Source organism: Ranitomeya variabilis, chromosome 5 (assembly GCF_051348905.1).
Source record: "Ranitomeya variabilis isolate aRanVar5 chromosome 5, aRanVar5.hap1, whole genome shotgun sequence".
NCBI lineage: Eukaryota > Metazoa > Chordata > Amphibia > Anura > Dendrobatidae > Ranitomeya > Ranitomeya variabilis.
In genome coordinates, this window is record NC_135236.1 from 447,196,446 (window position 1) to 447,216,158 (window position 19,713).

At 41.2% G+C, this 19,713-nt stretch overlaps 1 protein-coding gene across 2 annotated transcripts in view; it reads left to right on the top strand.

Moving 5' to 3' along the window:
• The window catches only part of SCAF11 (SR-related CTD associated factor 11), a 154,930-nt gene that overhangs the window by 85,429 nt on the left and 49,788 nt on the right, over positions 1-19,713 (top strand). For both annotated transcript variants that reach the window (XM_077265394.1, XM_077265395.1), the window contains exon 10: positions 4,086-4,180. In XM_077265394.1, coding sequence (XP_077121509.1) covers positions 4,086-4,180 — 95 coding nt within the window. The remainder of the gene's footprint in view (positions 1-4,085; positions 4,181-19,713) is intronic.

Genomic DNA, 19,713 nt, shown 5'->3' on the forward strand with positions numbered 1-19,713 from the left:
ACGGCTCTGCGTTGTAAACTTCTGTGAAGCACTTGGGGGTTCAAAGTGCTCACCACATATCTAGATATAGTAAGTTCCTTGGGGGTCTAGTTTCCAAAATGGGATCACTTGTGGGGGGTTTCTACTGTTTAGGCACATCAGGGGCTCTGCAAACGTAACATGATGCCCGCAGACCATTCCATCAAAGTCTGCATTCCAAAATTTCACTACTTCCCTTCCGAGCCCCGACGTGTGCCCAAACAGTGGTTCCCCCCCACATATGGGGTATCAGCGTACTCAGGACAAACTGGACAACAACTTTTCAGGTCCAATTTCTCCTGTTACTCTTGTGAGAAAAAAAATTGTGGGCTAAAAAATAATTTTTGAGAAAAGAGAAATGATTTTATATTTTCAAGGCTCTACGTTATAAACTTCTGTGAAGCACTTGGGGGTTTAAAGTGGTCACCGCACATCTAGATTAGTTCCACGGGAGGTCTAGTTTCCAAAATGGGGTCATTTGGGGGAGCTCCAATGTTTAGGCACACAGGGGCTCTCCAAACACGACATGGTGTCCGCTAACGATTGGAGCTAATTTTTCATTCAAAAAGTCAAATGGCGCTCCTTCCCTTCCGAGCCCTGCCGTGTGCCCAAACAGTGGTTTACCCCCACATGTGAGGTATCAGTGTACTCAGGAGAAATTGCCCAATAAATTTTATGATCCATTTTATCCTGTTGCCCATGTGGAAATGAACAAATTGAGGCTAAAAGAATTTTTTTGTGAAAAAAAAAGTACTTTTTCATTTTTACGGATCAATTTGTGAAGCACCTGGGGGTTCAAAGTGCTCACTATGCATCTAGATAAGTTCCTTGGGGGGTCTAGTTTCCAAAATGGGGTCACTTGTGGGGGAGCTCCAATGCTTAGGCACACAGGGGCTCTCCAAACGCGACATGGTGTCGGCTAAAGATTGGAGCCAATTTTTCATTGAAAAAGTCAAATGGCGCTCCTTCCCTTCCGAGCCCTGTCGTGCGCCCAAACAGTGGTTCCCTCCCACATATGGGGTATTGGCGTACTCAGGACAAATTGTACAATAACTTTTGGGGTCCAGTTTCTCTTTTTACCCTTGGGAAAATAAAAAAAATTGTTGCTAAAAGATCATTTTTGTGACTAAAAAGTTAAATGTTCATTTTTCCTTCCATGTTGCTTCTGCTGCTGTGAAGCACCTGAAGGGTTAATAAACTTCTTAAATGTGGTTTTGAGCACCTTGAGGGGTGCAGTTTTTAGAATGGTGTCACTTTTGGGTATTTTCAGCCATATAGACCCCTCAAACTGACTTCAAATGTGAGGTGGTTCCTAAAAAAAATGGTTTTGTAAATTTTGTTGTAAAAATGAGAAATCGCTGGTCAAATTTGAAACCCTTATAACTTCCTAGCAAAAAAAAATGTTGTTTCCAAAATTGTGCTGATGTAAAGTAGACATGTGGGAAATGTTATTTATTAACTATTTTGTGTCACATAACTCTCTGGTTTAACAGAATAAAAATTAAAAATTTGAAAATTGCGAAATTTTATCCAAATTTCCATTTTTTTCACAAATAAACGCAGAAATTATCGACCTAAATTTACCACTTACGTGAAGCCCAATATGTCACAAAAAAACATTCTCAGAATCGCTAGGATCCATTGAAGCGTTCCTGAGTTATTACCTCATAAAGGGACACTGGTCAGAATTGCAAAAAACGGCCAGGTCATTAAGGTCAAAATAGGCTGGGTCATGAAGGGGTTAAAAGACTGCTCATAAAGCTTGTTGTGAAGGAAGGTGTACCATTCATTATTTGCACCACCAGCTTTTACAGCCCCTAATGGAGAACTGGCCTGCAAACTTGGTGTTTCTCTGGAAAGAGAAAGTATTAGAAAATTTATGACTGAAGAAGATCTTAAAGACTCTCTAGATGCTTTATATTTCTTAAAATGGACACATCACAGAGTGAACTATTTTGCTTTCAATGTTCAATTTGTTTGTGACAACAAATAAATTGTTCCCAAGACACTGGCAGTAAAAGATACTAAAGCTCATCACACCAGCCAGTTTCTCCATGCCTTCGTGTAAAACGTTCTGTAAGATTATGAACTTATGATAAGTACAATTAAACTGATGAATGAGAATGGTAAACTACAGCTAGAAGAAAACTTTAGATTCATGTTTGAGATGGAAGGGCCACAGTCATGTAGCTGAGGAACAAACAGATATTACTACAGAAGAACAGCTAAATGATACTTTACAATTAGACTAGCTTGTTGAAGCTTCTTCAAACCTCTCTCGTATTAAACACATGCGCTCTGTTATTTACATGCTACAGGTGGCAATTAGTGTTGAGCATTCCGATACTGCAAATATCGGGTATCGGCCGATATTCGCTGTATCGGAATTCCGATACCGAGTTCCGATATTTTTGCGTTATCGGAAATTGGAATCGGGATCCATATTCATGTAAAAAATAAAGAATAAAAATAAAAAATATGGATATACTCACCCACCGACGGCCCCTGGCTCTCAGCGGTGCAACCGGCAGCCTCCGTTCCTTCACACTAAGCGACTTTGCAGCGAGAACGACGACGATCCCTGACGTTGCAGCGTCCTGGCTAGCGATCTCGTTGTGTTGGACACGCAGCAGCGATCTGGATCCCGCTGTGATATCGCTGGTCGGAGCTAGAAGTCCGGAACTTTATTTCGACGCTGATCACCCGCTGTCATCGCTGGATCGGTGTGTGTGACGCCGATCCAGCGATGTGTTCACTTGTAACCAGGGTAAATATCAGGTTACTAAGCGCAGGGCCGCGCTTAGTAACCTGATATTTACCCTGGTTACCATTGTAAAAGTAAAAAAAAAAAACAGTACATACTCACATTCTGATGTCTGTCACGTCCCCCGGCATCCACAGGGTTACGCGCTGCTGCTCAGAGCTTCCTGCACTGACTGTGTCAGCGCCGGCCGTAAAGCAGAGCACAGCGGTGACGTCACCGCTGTGCTCTGCTTTACTGCCGGCGCTGACAGTCAACCCTGTGGACGCCGGGGGACGTGACAGACATCAGAATGTGAGTATGTACTGGTTTTTTTTTTTTTTTTACTTTTACAATGGTAACCAGGGTAAATATCGGGTTACTAAGCGCGGCCCTGCACTTAGTAACCCGATGTTTACCCTGGTTACCCGGGTGCTGCAGGGGGACTTCGGCATCGTTGAAGACAGTTTCAACTATGCCGAAGTCGTTCCCCTGATCGTTGGTCGCTGGAGAGAGCTGTCTGTGTGACAGCTCCCCAGCGACCACACAGCGACTTACCAACGATCACGGCCAGGTCGTATCGCTGGTCGTGATCGTTGGTAAGTCGTTTAGTGTAACGGTACCTTAAGACAAAGAAATTCCTGAAACTCCTTATCTCAAAACATACCTACTGGCTCAGAATCCATTTAGCAGAAGAGGAGATGCACATGGAATAACTAAAATGGCATTAAGACAGATAAATAACTCCTGCTTTCACAGCCTTAGTCAGGGGGGCTTGATATTCATGAGTTGTCTATACCCTTCGGCCAACACTGTTTTCTTTCTACACTGTACATAAGCAGAAAGCTGTCAATCAGGGGTTATACAAAGCTCATCATTTAAAAAAAAAAAAAAAAAAAGGAAATTGTAAGCAGTTAAACAGTGATATATGGAAACTACAGCAAGCAACTCAGTAAGTGACATATTGTTGGAATTCAGATGGGGCAACAAAAACCTGATGACAGATTTCCATTTTGATGCTAAGGTTGATAAGAAACATTGTTCATGTTCTCACTTCCTTTTGTAATTTGTATATGGAGCAATTTCACGGCTTTCTTTGTATGTAATCCGGTAAATTGGGGGGTGAGTGAGAGGTGTCTAAACTTTTTAGCAACATGCAAACATTTACTTGTTTTTTCAGCAACTAGTATGTGATTTATCTAACGATAGCCAGGTATCTTTGTTGCAATAGGATAAAATGGTAGAAGAGAAAAACATGAGCCAATGACTGATTCTCACTGTCATTTACTTGAAACTAGTTTTACCTTTCTAACTTGTTGTTTTCTAGCAATTCCACTCTACCTGCTGAAATACTTATCCATCCTCCATCATTCTTGGATGAATATATCTTCCCTTTAAGTCCTATTCCTTTTAAGAGTCAAGGTAACTATATTGGAAAGTTGTTTTTTTTTTCCTTGAAGTTGACATGGCATTTATGTGTGAAATTAACTAATAAAAACATTACTTGCCTGTTAAAGCTCCAGCACCACTATTCACATGTTTCCTTAGCTGTCTGTCTGTATTATTGATGTCATGATGACACTGGTGACCACTGAAAATAGGGCCCGTTGTTTTTGCATGGGAAAACTGCATAGCCATTCATATGGCTGCAGGTTTACCAGGTAAGGCTTTATAAAATGATGTTGTTGCAGCTCAAAAACATCCACGGGTAGCAGCAGATGCTGTAGTGATATTAAATGAGACCAATTCATGTATGAACGGATATCTAAAACATATACTTTTTAAATGTAATCAATTAAAAAAATTGTGATTTGCATATCCATTCAATATCTGCATGGTATGTAAATTGCCCACAATATGTGGAAATTTGCTCTTTGGCAACCAAACATTTTTGGCCTAGTAGCACGATTTATCTGCCCAGAACTGAATATGATCTTCTAATAACTTGCTTGAGCTCACTAATCACTAGGTCTCACTGCTTAGTTCTGTTGATTGAAGGCTGAGGGCTGTTTCTTGGGATTATTATTATTTATATAGCACCATTGATTCTATGGTGCTGCACATGAGAAGGGGTTACATACAAATTACAGATATCGCTCACATAAGCAAGCTAACAATGACAGACTGATACAGAGGGGCGAGGACCCAGCCCTTGCGGGCTTACATTCTACGGGATGGTGGCGAAGGAGACAATAGGTTGAGGGTTGCAGGAGCTCCGGTGTTTGTGAGGCGGTAGCTTCGGTAGTGGTGAGGAGGCAGCGGGGTCAGTACAGGCTGTAAGCTTTCCTGAAGAGGTGGGTTTTCGGGTTCCGTCTGAAGGATCCGAATGTGGTTGATAGTCGGACGTGTTGGGGCAAAGAATTCCAGAGGATGGGGGATATTCGGGAGAAGTCTTGAAGGCGGTTGTGTGAGGAGCAAATAAGTGTGGAGGAGAGAAGGAGGTCTTGGGAGGACCGGAGATTACGTGAGGGAAGATATTGGGAGATTAGTTCAGAGATATATGGAGGAGACAGGTTGTGGATGGCTTTGTAGGATTAATTGAGAAGAAAGAAATGTAGTGGGAATATTTACTGATTTCTCTCAATATCTCAATTTGTCTTGATGCAACTAAAGTGAAATGAAAAAAAAAAAGAGAAATTTTAACAGCATTTTGAAGCACTGTCTGCTTGCAAAATTTTTGCATGGGAGTGACCTTGCTGATGCACTAGAACTACCGAATTTTTAGGGCTATAAGACGCACCTAGGTTTTGGAGGAGGAAATTAGGGGAATAAAATTGAAGCAAAATATGGTCAATTCTGTACTGTAATATCCTCTATCCTGGTATATATGGTCCCCTGGTGTGATTGGCCCCATCCCGTTCCTGGTATGATTGACCCCATCTCGTTCCTGGTATACATGGCCCCATCAGGAAAGATTTAACAAAAAACACATTACACTCGCCTACACAGCGCTCTCTCGCAGCGTCCGGTGCCGGCAGCTGCTTAATGCTTGTAAGCAGCGCATGGCAGGGATGTCATGCGCTGCTCACAAGCAGAGAACAGCTGCCGGAATACGGTACTCACCAGGACCGTTCATCGCAGAGAGCGGTGAGTATCCATTCCTCTTCAGTAGCAGGCACAGGAGTTAGCCGGAGCCGCCGGCTCCAGCCTCCTGTGACCCCAGGCTCCACCGAAACGGCGCCCCCACCTCCCCATCACAGCCAGACCCCATACATATGGACTATAAGACGCACCCCCCCATTTTCCTCCGCATTTTGGGAGGAAAAAAGTGCGTCTTATAGTCCGAAAAATACGGTATCTTGTGTTTTGTTGTGCACATTCTTGCCATGGAACCTAATCTGTGACATGAAACTTGTCTTCAGCAACTTCATTTTTGTTTTAACTACACTATAATATACTATAATCGTACAAAACTCAAAGTACAAGTGTACCTAGAATTTTCCTGTTTAGAAGGCTGTCACAAGAAATACTGATTTTGATTTAGATTTTTTTCATTCACCGTAAAAAATAAAATTGTTTGCTTTGCATTATTTTTTTCACGCCTGCCTAAAGTGTGTGTGTGTAAGTGTATGTTATTCCTACTACTTTTTTAGGCTTTTATAATCATTTTAAATAAATATTTTTATTAATGCATATAAGTATATTAATGATATTGCAATGTGATAATTACTGACTGAGGAACCCGCACCCCGACTGGCGTCACTATTACGTTGGAGGGATCATGCAGTGCGGTATCCCCAATTCCACCAATTTGATGTTCCGCATCCCCTGGGGACACGTAAGGTCAGTTTGGCACAGGTTTACACACACCCCCTGTCCACACAGGCATGGAGAGTGAGGTAATGTGGCCCACGCTGATGTGACAAACGCTCGCTCACAACCCTGACAGGCTTAGAGGCCCCTTTCAGAAGCACCCGTGAAACAGCCTTATCAGCCCAGTAGGACTGCCACCAGTTCCTCATTAGATATAAGCCCGGTCTGTTAACAGGATTATATCCTGCCAAAAACCCACCCTGTTAGCATGTGAAGTTAAAGCTAAGAACACGGACATGTGGATTGAGATAAAAGAGCAGCCCAAGGTTAAACTATATATTTAATTGCCTTAAGGACACACTAGACAAAGCACTATATACACGATGGTTATACTTATAAAATGGTCAGATATGCAAATACAGGAAGTAGTACAAAAAGTATAAGCAGAGAAAACATGTAAATTACCGGTTTGATGTTTGGCATGTGCTGGACCGCATGAGGTGCCAGCTTGATCCTGGTCCTTCCAGTACATTGCTCCCATCCCACCAACTTCCCTTTAGAAGTGAACAGCAAGCATGACAGAGAGCACATGGCCTTACCCAAGCTTTTAACCCCTTGGTCAGTCACACCCTCCCCCCCACCTCCCATGGGGTTTTGTGGCTAAAACTTCAAAACCATATGAATGATCATAACTTCCCAACAGAAAGTCATAAGGCAGCGGTTTAGTGCCATCGGATCGGGCTGGGCCACTGTTTCGCGTGGAGACCAAGCACGGCTTCGCTACCTGGCTTCTACTAGCCATTCTGCTTGCCTTCCCACCAAGGCATACTAGAACGGATCGAGACCCTGGAAGACATTTAACCCATTCCAGAGATCTCGAAATTGTAACTGGTATGTGGCTAGGACGTGTGATAACTCCATATTCTCCTTAAATCTCTTTATGAAATCCAATCTTACTGGATGAAACAGTTACACAGGATGACTCCCTGTGGCTACTAGTTAGGCTGTGAGTTTTCACTGTGGAGCTGGTGAGGCTGGACCACATGCTGAGCTAGGTGTACTGTTACAGCTACTCTGAAAGAGGATTGTAATCTGCCATTAAATCCTTCCATATCCTTCGCACTGACATCACATAAATATGTAAAATTAACCCCCTTCTCACAGTGGATTTTAGTTTTTATGCTTTTAGCTTTTCTTATCTTTTTACTAGGAGCCGTAAGTTTTCTTTTTCGGTTGACAAATCTTTCTAAGGCTAAGTTCCGACAATGCTATTTTGGTGAGTGTTTGAAGTTGCAGATTTTCTGCAGCATTTCTGCTCCTATTAAGTAAGATAAGTTGCTTGCATTTTGTCAGAAAATTCACTAAAAGCGCATTGTGTGAATATAGCCTTAGAGCTTGTTTTTTTGCAGGACAACAAATTGTAGTTTTTAATAGCATTCATTTTCCCAAACAATGTACTAGAAGGAGCAGTAAAATGGTGAAAACAAGACCATTTCAGAATTGTTTTTTGTGTTTTGTTGTTACAGCATTTATGAGGTAAAAATTACATAACATGATTCTTCAGGTAAGTATGATTATGGCGATACCAAACTTAAAAAGTGGTTTTTGAGTTGTCTCAAGTTCAGAAATGGGTAGTATTACAAAGTGTTTGTAAAAACAACCAACTGTGCAATTTTCCTTTTTAACTAAAAAAAAAAGCAAAAAAAAACCCTCTCCATCGTTACAAAAGCAGGGATATTTAATTCTATATTATACAGCTTGTTGCCTAGATTACCAGACACCTTTCAATTCCAGCCTGTCCTGTTACCCAGGTAAGGAGCACATGTATGCAAGTTCCAGGCTTTACAGCCTGTTAAAGAACCTGAAGCTGGATTGGTCACTGGATCTGCCCAGCTTCTGTCCCCCTGCGCTACTGCAATCCTGCAGAGGCACAGCCATAACTCGGACCAGCGGTGCCACCATGCTGCTGGTCTGAATTGTAAATCTCCTAAAGATTCACTTTGAGACAACATCCTATGTGCCATTGGGGTTAACAGCAGCAATCGCTCCTACAGGGAGCTACTGGCTATGGGGAAGGGCTCTGCTCCTGACCCCACTCAAAATATATGCTGAACAAGTATGGCGGATCTCAGGAGTGGATCAGTGCACTGTGATTAATTAGCACATTGTGATAATAACTATATATACTTTAACATAAACACAAATTTTAAAAAGGAAATATATACAGCTTACATTATTTATACTGCTAGGAGAAAGTGTACTGTACAATGCATTAATATATTAGTGCTGTTAATACTATTACACTAAAAGATTTATATATTATATTATATATTTATATATTTACAACTTGTGACTCTTCAGCTATTGAGAACTACAACTGAATGCTTGGCCAATAAGCTACAGTTATTCAGGCATGCTGAAAGTTGTAGTTTTGAAAAAGTAGAAAAGCCACAAGTACGAGTATAATGGTTTATACCCTGTCACATTTAATACACCAGTTTACCCCTACAGTATTAACACAACTCCAGCATTTTTTTAAATTTATTTCAGTGCTTCAGTGGTAGCACCATGTTCCCAGACCCCTGGCATACTTGCCAGCTGCTGTCTTCAACTGTTCTTGGAACTGCTCCATTCCCAATATGCCATCTTGAGACCCCCAACTTCTGACTGACTGCAAGTCGGGGGTTACAGTCATAAGCTTTCAGTGCAAGCCTGAGAGCCGAGTTCTGGCTCTCATAGACTTGAGAAGTGGCTTGTTTATCGCTCAGCAAACCCTTGAGCAATCTGGCAGGTCAGAAGCTGCAGAAGACTGTGAGCGGCATCGGTAACAGATGAAGATGGTGGCTGTTAAGTAGAATACTAGGGGCTAGGAACTTGCATTAGTGATAGCACTCTAGCAGTAAAATTAAAATAAAAAAACAAACAAAAGAAATAACACTGTAGTGGTGCTTTAACACCTTCAAGACCTCGGCTGTACATGTATGGCACAATTCAGAAGCGGGTGTATGGAGCGGGCTCATGACGTTGAGCCGACCCTGTACGAGGCAAGCCATGGCTGTGTATTACAGCCAGGATCTGCCTCTAGCCATCTCGGGTGAAACAAAGCTCCTCCCATGATTGTTAACCTGTTAAATGCCTAAGTCAAACTCTCACAATGGCATTTAACTTTAGAATGCATAACCCTTTGGCCCGGTAGCTTACTTTTTTTGCTATTTTCTGCAAAATTACTTTAGTGCATTTTTCATATCTTACTTTGCAATTTTGAAATAAACTTGTAAAAATTATTTGAGTTCCTCCATATGATTTGCACAAGGCCCTAAAAGGCCTGGGTTATGTGATTGAGATATACATTATATATATATATATATATATATATATATATATATATATATATATATATATATATATATATATATATATATATATATATATACATATACATATACATATATATATATATATATATATATATATATATATACATATATATAATACAGGTCCTTCTCAAAAAATTAGCATATAGTGTTAAATTTCATTATTTACCATAATGTAATGATTACAATTAAACTTTCATATATTATATATTCATTATCCACCAACTGAAATTTGTCAGGTCTTTTATTGTTTTAATACTGATGATTTTGGCATACAACTCCTGATAACCCAAAAAACCTGTCTCAATAAATTAGCATATCAAGAAAAGGTTCTCTAAATGACCTATTACCCTAATCTTCTGAATCAACTAATTAACTCTAAACACATGCAAAAGATACCTGAGGCTTTTAAAAACTCCCTGCCTGGTTCATTACTCAAAACCCCCATCATGGGTAAGACTAGCGACCTGACAGATGTCAAGAAGGCCATCATTGACACCCTCAAGCAAGAGGGTAAGACCCAGAAAGAAATTTCTCAACAAATAGGCTGTTCCCAGAGTGCTGTATCAAGGCACCTCAATGGTAAGTCTGTTGGAAGGAAACAATGTGGAGAAGGACCGATTCCAGACCTTGGGGAACCTGAGGAAGCAGTGGACTGAGTCTGGTGTGGAAACATCCAGAGCCACCGTGCACAGGCGTGTGCAGGAAATGGGCTACAGGTGCCGCATTCCCCAGGTAAAGCCACTTTTGAACCATAAACAGCGGCAGAAGTGCCTGACCTGGGCTACAGAGAAGCAGCACTGGACTGTTGCTAAGTGGTCCCAAGTACTTTTTTCTGATGAAAGCAAATTTTGCATGTCATTCGGAAATCAAGGTGCCAGAGTCTGGAGGAAGACTGGGGAGAAGGAAATGCCAAAATGCCTGAAGTCCAGTGTCAAGTACCCACAGTCAGTGATGGTGTGGGGTGCCATGTCAGCTGCTGGTGTTGGTCCACTGTGTTTCATCAAGGGCAGGGTCAATGCAGCTAGCTATCAGGAGAATTTGGAGCACTTCATGCTTCCATCGGCTGAAATGCTTTATGGAGATGAAGATTTCATTTTTCAGCACGACCTGGCACCTGCTCACAGTGCCAAAACCACTGGTAAATGGTTTACTGACCATGGTATTACTGTGCTCAATTGTCCTGCCAACTCTCCTGACCTGAACCCCATAGAGAATCTGTGGGATATTGTGAAGAGAAAGTTGAGAGACGCAAGACCCAACACTCTGGATGAGCTTAAGGCCACTATTGAAGCATCCTGGGCCTCCATAACATCTCAGCAGTGTCACAGGCTGATTGCCTCCATGCCACGCCGCATTGAAGCAGTCATTTCTGCCAAAGGATTCCCGACCAAGTATTGAGTGCATAACTGAACATTATTATTTGATGGTTTTTTTGTTTATTAAAAAACACTTTTATTTGATTGGACGGGTGAAATATGCTAATTTATTGAGACAGGTTTTTTGGGTTATCAGGAGTTGTATGCCAAAATCATCAGTATTAAAACAATAAAAGACCTGACAAATTTCAGTTGGTGGATAATGAATCTATAATATATGAAAGTTTAATTGTAATCATTACATTATGGTAAATAATGAAATTTAACACTATATGCTAATTTTTTGAGAAGGACCTGTATATATAATAGGAACAGCACACAATTCTTCTTACTTATCTTCGGGTGCAAGGCCCCCAGGCAACCTGTCCATGGATTGTCCAGAGTATATAAAATTCAAAAAAGCAGGCAGCACTCCATATCATCTGAAAAATCTGTGCAGGATTTATTGAACCCACATGTCTGGGCAACATTTCGGCTCCAAAAGAGCCTTTCTCATTTCAGACATCACGCATTCTAGGGTTAACTATGCGCCAGCGTGGGGACACATCATTCCATACATGCAAGTGATGTGATAGTAGGCCGCCGATGGATTTCTATTATAGTTGGGGGTCTGCTTATTATTACGGAACTACATTGAAACCCTGCCTGCATTTGGGCTTCAAAGATTGCTGATTTTTACTATATGCAGCAATACTGTGACATATGCAAAACAAACAAAAGTTGGCCTAGCTATTAAAGGCACTTCCACATTGAAATCTTTACCTATAAGCACACAGGAAGCAGATGCCAAATAAATGAAAGCATATACCGTATATACTCGAGTATAAGCTGACCCGAGTATAAGCGGAGACCCCTAATTTTGCCACAAAAAAACTGGGAAAACTCATTGACTCGAGTATAAGCCTAGGGTGGGAAAGGCAGCTGCTACTGGTAAATTTCAAAAATACAAATAAATACCAATAAAAGTAAAATTAATTGAGACATCAGTAGGTTGTGTTTTTGAATATCCATATTGAATCAGGAGCCCCATATAATGCTCCTTACAAAGTACGCCCCATATAATGCTCCATAAAGTTCATGATGGGCCCCATAAGATGCTCCATACAAAAAATATGCCTTCTATAATGCTGCACAAAGGTTAATGATGGCCCCATAAGATGCTCCATAGAATAATATGCCCCGTATAATGCTCCATAAAGGTGATGGCCCCATAAGATGCTCCATAGAATAATATGCCCCGTATAATGCTCCATAAAGGTGATGGCCCCATAAGATGCTCCATAGAATAATATGCCCCATATGCTGCTGCAATTATTATACAAGGATATCTACGAATCCAATAAATGGGAGTATAGCAAGGTAGTGGTGAAATTACTAAAAGTATTAAAATATACCTTTTATTAATAATTCATTAAAAAAACTAAAAATGACAAACCACACTTAACACATTAACCAATGACTTAAATTCATTGTCAAAATCAGGCTCACAGAGTAAGAATCAATATCAATTCCAATACGGCACAATCACAATTTCTCATTAATCTATCCAGCAGTAAATTGGGCAACCAAGTATGTCCCCCCCAAAATAGCTCATGCCACTATACAAATCCTGTGTATGTGTAAACACATGACCCAAGCGAACTGTGAAAAAAATGCTTGTATATTTTAAAGGAACAATCTCACCCGGGTTAATGTTCACCAGTTCACAATGTCCCGGTCTTTGAGATGACTCCAAAGATGATCCTGGTCGTACGGGGGTGGGGGGTGGATAATCATAGATCCCCATATACTTAAAAGCCCACCACTAGGAGTCCCAGATAATTTGACCGTTTCCCCATAGTCTCTTCTGCATTAAAAAAAATAAAAATGACATACTCACCTCTCGTCGTTGGGTCCCAGGTGCCTGTATCCTGAGCAGGCGGGGACACCGGTGCGCTATGGGGGTCAAGTACCGGTGTCGCCGCTGGCTCAGGCCCCCGCCACTTGCAATACTCACCTGTCCCCGTTCCATCGCTGCTCGCCGCTGTGTCTTCTGGGTCTCTGCAGTGACTGTTCAGGCAGAGGGCGCGCACTAAACACGTCATAACACCCACTGACCTGAATGTCAGAGCCAGAGGATGCGAAAGACAGAGCCCGGCGGTGAGACAGGAACAGGTGAATATCGCATGGCTCACCCTCCCCCATCATACTCATCCCCTCCTGGCGCGGTCTCTGCTTCTCAGGTAGTCTCTTGCGCCTGCAGCTCTTCTTGTGTTCAGCGGTTATTAAAGTAATAAATTTGCGCTCCACACCTATGGGAGTGGAGTCGCGTCTATATTCATTACTTTAATGAGCGGTACCATGTGCCCACTGAACACAGGAAAAGCTGCAGGCGCCAGAGACCATCTTAGAAGCAGGGACATTCAGAGACCTCGCCAGGAGGGAGTGAGTATGATGTGACAGCCGTCACTTCCCCTCCCTCGCCGACCCCCTTGGACAATGACTCGATAAGCCGAGAGGGGTGCTTTCAGCCTAAAAAAATGGGCTGAAAATCTCGGCTTATACTCGAGTATATACGGTAAATCTTTATTAAACACTTACTAGTTATATTAAAATATATATGTAAACAATTATTTTTCTTTTAGATAAATTAGTCTCTTAATGCTAAGTCAAAACAAAGGAAGAATCCACATTAATTAAATCCATTTTTGAAACTAAATGTTCATACAGTTAGTGCTTATAAGGTTCGACGTATGCACATGAACAAGGGATTTTCCAATTAATAGAGTCCTTATACTATTAGACCTTTTAAATGAATAAATTAGGTGATGTAAAAGTATACTTATAATTTCTGAAAGGATTTCTGAACAGTCAAAAGCCATTAGAGCTCAGGGTCCTCTCTCCTCCTGTACCAGTTGTGACTTGTATTGTTTAAGATTATTGTACTTGTTTTTATTATGTACACCCCTCCTCACATGTAAAGCGCCATGGAATAAATGGCGCTATAATAATAAACAATAATAATAATTATTAGTGCTTGTACATTCATTAAAGGGAACCTGTCACCACGTTTTTGGAAGATGGGATAAAAATAGCGTTAAATAGGGGCAGAGGTGGGCATTACATTAGTGTGTTTGTTATGCGTTTATTACCCACCTAAGTTGCCGAAATACCTTTGCAAAGTCTCCGTTTTCGCCTGTCAATCAGGCTGGTCTGGTCAAAAGGGCGTTGTCTTCCCCCAGATTTTGCGTAGTTTTCCGTTGGTGGCGTAGTGGTGTGCGCATGCCCAAGGTCCCGAATCCTCTGCCAGGGGATTTAAAAGAGCGCGCTGTTCGTTATTTCATTGGTGATCGGTGGGCGCGGCCATCTTCCTTTGGCCGCGCGTGCGCAGAAGCGGCGCTCTGCTGGCCGCTGCTTCAGGAAAATGGCCGCCGCGATATCCATCTGCGCACGCGCGGCATCCCGCGGCCATTTTCCTGAAGCCGCGGCCAGCAGAGCGCCGCTTCTGCGCACGCGCGGCCAAAGGAAGATGGCCGCGCCCACCGATCACCAATGAAAACGAACAGCGCGCTCTTTTAAATCCCCTGGCAGAGGATTCAGGACTTTGGGCATGCGCACACCACTACGCCACCAACGGAAAACTACGCAAAATCTGGGGGAAGACAAGACGCCCTTTTGACCAGACCAGCCTGATTGACAGGCGAAAACGGAGACTTTGCAAAGGTATTTCGGCAACTTAGGTGGGTAATAAACGCATAACAAACACACTAATGTAACGCCCACCTCTGCCCCTATTTAACGCTATTTTTATCCCATCTTCCAAAAACGTGGTGACAGGTTCCCTTTAATATGGTAAAGGCCTGATAGTATGGGAGAGTAATGATCAAATGGCTCATTGTTTCCAATGGTGCAAGATAAATAGTAGACTCATAAGAAAACCAAGGGACTAAAAGAGACACTTCCTCATACAAAACAGTGTGCACCATTCAATTGTACTGTACATGGTATTTGTACCAAAATATAATGAATGCAGTACATAGATGTAAAGTGCATAGTGCTGTTCAGTCACTAAATAGTGACAAAGAGGAGAGCGGAAGTTCTTAATAAAGAAATGTACATAACCTGGATGCAGATGGCTCCCCAAGTGCACGATGCACTTTAAATAAAATAATCAAGAATGACCAAATTCCTGTTCTTGGTTGCTGCAATTTCACACAAAATGCTGTAACAAGCAAAAATGTCATCTTTATTCCAAAATGGCATCAATAAAAATGTAATTTCGCCACTCAAATAATAATCTGGAAAATGGCAGCACAACTCAAAACTTTCTTGTTTTTTTTTTTATGCAAACTTCTGATTTCTTTTTCACCACTAAAATAATAATTACAAAACTGGACATGTTTGGTATCGCAATCATCGTACTAATGGGCAGCATCATTGCCATTTTAACACAATGTATACCATATAAACAATTCTCAAAAAATAATGCCATAATTTTGGAGTCTTTTTACACTATTTTTCCGCACTTGGATTTTTTTTCCAGTTCACTATGTGGTAAAATGAATGGTGTAATTCAAAAGTACAACTTGCTAAAAACAGGCCCTCATTTTGTCTATGTGGACAGAAAAAGAAGAGTTATGGCTCTGGGAAGAAAGGAAGGCAAAAGCAAAAACGGAGCTTGGCCCTATCAAACATCATAGGCTTGGCTACAACTGATAAATATTACGGTCTGCCTTATCGTGGTATCAGACGCATGGGTACAGCAATAACCAGACTGAGACATGACACAGCTGATGACCACCACCAGCATGAAATCTGGACAGCTCTTATTAGAACACATTAGGTTGAGCTGCCAATCCTAAGATGGCTGCTCCTATGAATGGTATTTAGGAAGGGTTTCTTATAACTGACTGTATTCAGTCCTTACATGTCCAAATATTATCTATTCCATGTTATATTTGCCGACTCCTTAGTCAGCAAATATAACATAAGCATCATTCCGACATCAGTCATTTTTCTCAAACGTAAAAACGCAGATCATTGTTCATCATTGTTTTGGATCAGCATATGGTCAGTGTGCCAGTTTTTACCATCAGGGTTTAATCAGTGATTTTTTTTTTTTTTCACTGCTGGGAAAAAAAAAGAAAAGCTACACATTTTCGTAATCATCTCAATGTTAGTCACAGCGCTCTGATGACAATTTATGCTGTCAGTCATTTTCTTACGTTTGACTCGGATCAAATATCTTTCCATGTTTTGATTGTTTTTTATGCACCACTAAGGCTACTTTCACACTAGCGTTTTTGGCTGTACGTCGCAATTCGTCGTTTAGGAGAAAAAACGCATCCTGCAAAGTTGTCTGCAGGATGCGTTTTTTCCCCATAGACTAACATTAGCGACGCATTGCGATGTATAGCCACATGTCGCACGGTTGCGTCGTGTTTTGGCGGACCCTCGGCACAAAAAAAGGTTACATGTAACGTTTTTTTGTGCGTTGAGTCCGCCATTTTGAACCGCGCATGTGCGGCCGAAACTCCACCCCCTCCTCCCCGGACATTACAATGGGGCAGCGGAAGCGTCGTAAGACTGCTTCCGCTGCCCACGTTGGGCATTCTTTTCACAGTATGCGCCGGTACGTCAGGCCGACGCAGCGCGACGGCCCCGTACCGACGCTAGTGTGAAAGTAGCCTAAGTCTGCAAAAAACTGACATGTCAACAGCCCCATAAACTGTGTATATGTTCTATCTGTGAAAAACACTCACTTATGGCTACTTTCACACTTCCATCTTTTTGCAAATGGGGCCGCAGGATCCGTTTTTTTGCCATACACTTTAATGGACGACGGATTGTGACGGATGGCCACACGTCGCATCTGTCGTGCTACGGATGCGTCGTGTTTTAGCGGTCCGTCGTGACAAAAAAAAGTTCAATGTAGCTTTTTTTTGTCCGTCGGATACACCATTTCCGACCGCGTATGCACGGCCGGAACTCCGCCCCCTCCTCCCCGCTCATCACAATGGGTAGCGGATGCGTTGTAAAACTGTATCCGCTGCCCACGTTGTGCTAAATTTAGCACAACGTCCGTCGGGCCGACGGTTTGCGACAGCCCCGTACCGACAGAAGTGTGAAAGTAGCCTATAATAGTCCAGGGAGAGAAACTGGAGAGAAGACAAAGTGCCACTAGGGTCTTATATAGGTAACGGTGTTAGAAGATATGCACGATTATGATCACCTGGTCGGGTTGTGTTGGCACAGCCACTGATAAGGCTGCTGCAGATCCACAAAGAGGTAAATGCATAAAATGGATAATAAATGGGTTGTTCTGTGCTGCTGTAAAAGAAAGGAAGAGAGATGCCAAATCCAATAAACCGCCTTAGGCTAGGTGTTTTTTTTTTTTTTCTGCAGGCAAAACCTGCTCTTGACTGATACGTGCTCCAAATAGGGTAAAACCAAAAACCACCAAAGCAGAAAATGTATAAAATAAATATATATATATTCAATCTTGTGAATTTTTCCTTATCCGTCACATGCAAAATTGGTCTCTTTTTTTTATATACAGATGTTTATTTTTAATAATTTTAATTTCTTATGCATACCTTGATACGTGCACTTTTATTGTATGCTTTTCTATTGTCTTATTATTTCTAAATAAAGATATATCTTTTTATTATGCATTTTCTCCTTTGGTGGTTTTTGGTTTTATCCTGTTTGGAGCACGGATCAGTCTTTTCTTTTGAGTGGTTTCCACTTCATTTTCTGCACATATGGTGGCTCTATGGTATTTTATTAATTGTTTACAAAAAATATTGAATTAATAGGGTATTCCTATATTATACCATTGGGTATCACTTTTCTATTTATCTAAAACCTGCTCTTGGCAGTAAAGAAGCTGCAAAAAGCATGTTTTGCTGTGTTTGCTTCAGGATCCCAAAGTTCATCTTTGCGTCCACCATAGAAGCATGAAAAAGGCAAGGTGTTAGGGCACCAATGCAAGACAAATGTGAAACCATAAAACCATATTGGAAAAAAGGCAATTTGATCAAATTCAGTGAAAAAAGATTTTTGTTTGAAGAAATAGTGAATATTGTGTACAAAAAAATTCACATGAGTATATAAAAAATTACACAATAGCAAATGTAAGGGGGGGGAGTTGAATTGGTCAGGAATAGTTTACATAAGACATTGGCAGAGCATGAGTTTGTAGGACACTATTAACTTCCCACTTTGGTTGCCCCTTGAGTTGGTCAAGTTTTCAATTTCACACCTTGGTCAGCCAATGTTTACATTACACATTTCACTAATTATACTGTACAAATCCTGCCTGCCATTCTCAGGTGATAAGACCAAGACATTATGGTTTAAACAGGGGAAAAATCACAAAAATAAATGTGTTTCACTTACTGCTGTACCTGCATTTCTTTCACTGATAATTGTGATTATTGCTGAGTTTTTGCACTTACTGGTTTTTATGAGTGAAAAAACACTGGAAATATGCTGCAGTTTTCCAATTCAGATAGGAAAAAAATCAATGGGTGTACATGAGATTTCAGGAATCACATAGCTTTTGCTGGTACTGTAAAACGCAGCTTAAAATTTGCATAAAAAAAACGAAAAGTGTGAACATCCTTTCTTCTACGGCAGCACAGAATAGCCCATTTATTTTCCACTTAATGCACAAACAGTCACTTGACACTCAGACATCTGAATGAGACTTTTGTATGTTTGATGGCCATAGGTTCACTTCAGCTCTCTCCCAGGAGAACCTCTTTCTCCCCTAAGGAGACTTTCAAAGGATAAAGCTGGAAAAAAAAAAAATAAAAAAATATGGGAGGTCTATACATTTTTATTGTACGTACACTTCAACTGTAAGAGTCAGAATCTAAAAAAAAAAAAAAAAAAAAAAAAACAGAAAAATCACATTATATGATTTTTAAGTAGCATTTTATTGCATGAAGTAAGAATATGATCCCTTACCAACCAGCGAGAATTCTGAGTCTCACCAACCTGTTAAGGGTTTTTTTTTTTTTTTTTTTAAGAAGCCCTCCGACTCTCCACTCATTACCTGAGTATTAATTGCCCCTGTTTGAACTCTTTACTTGTATAAAAGACAGTCTGTCCACACACTCAATCAATCACACTCCAATCTCTCCACCATGGCCAAGAACAAAGAGCTGTCCTAAGAACACCTGGGACAAAATTGTAGACACAAAGCTGGAATGGGCTATAGGACAATAGTCAAGCAGCTTGGGGAGAAGTCAACAACTGTTGGCACAATTATTAGAAAATGCAAGAAAAACAAGATGACTTAATATTCCTCAGTCTGGGGCTCCATGCAATATTTCGCCTTGTAAGGATGGTTCAGAGAGAGCTTAGGAATCATCCCAGAACTACACGGGAGGACCTATTCAATTACCACAGCTGGGACCACAGTCTCAAACATTGTTAGAAACACACTAAGCCGTCATGGATT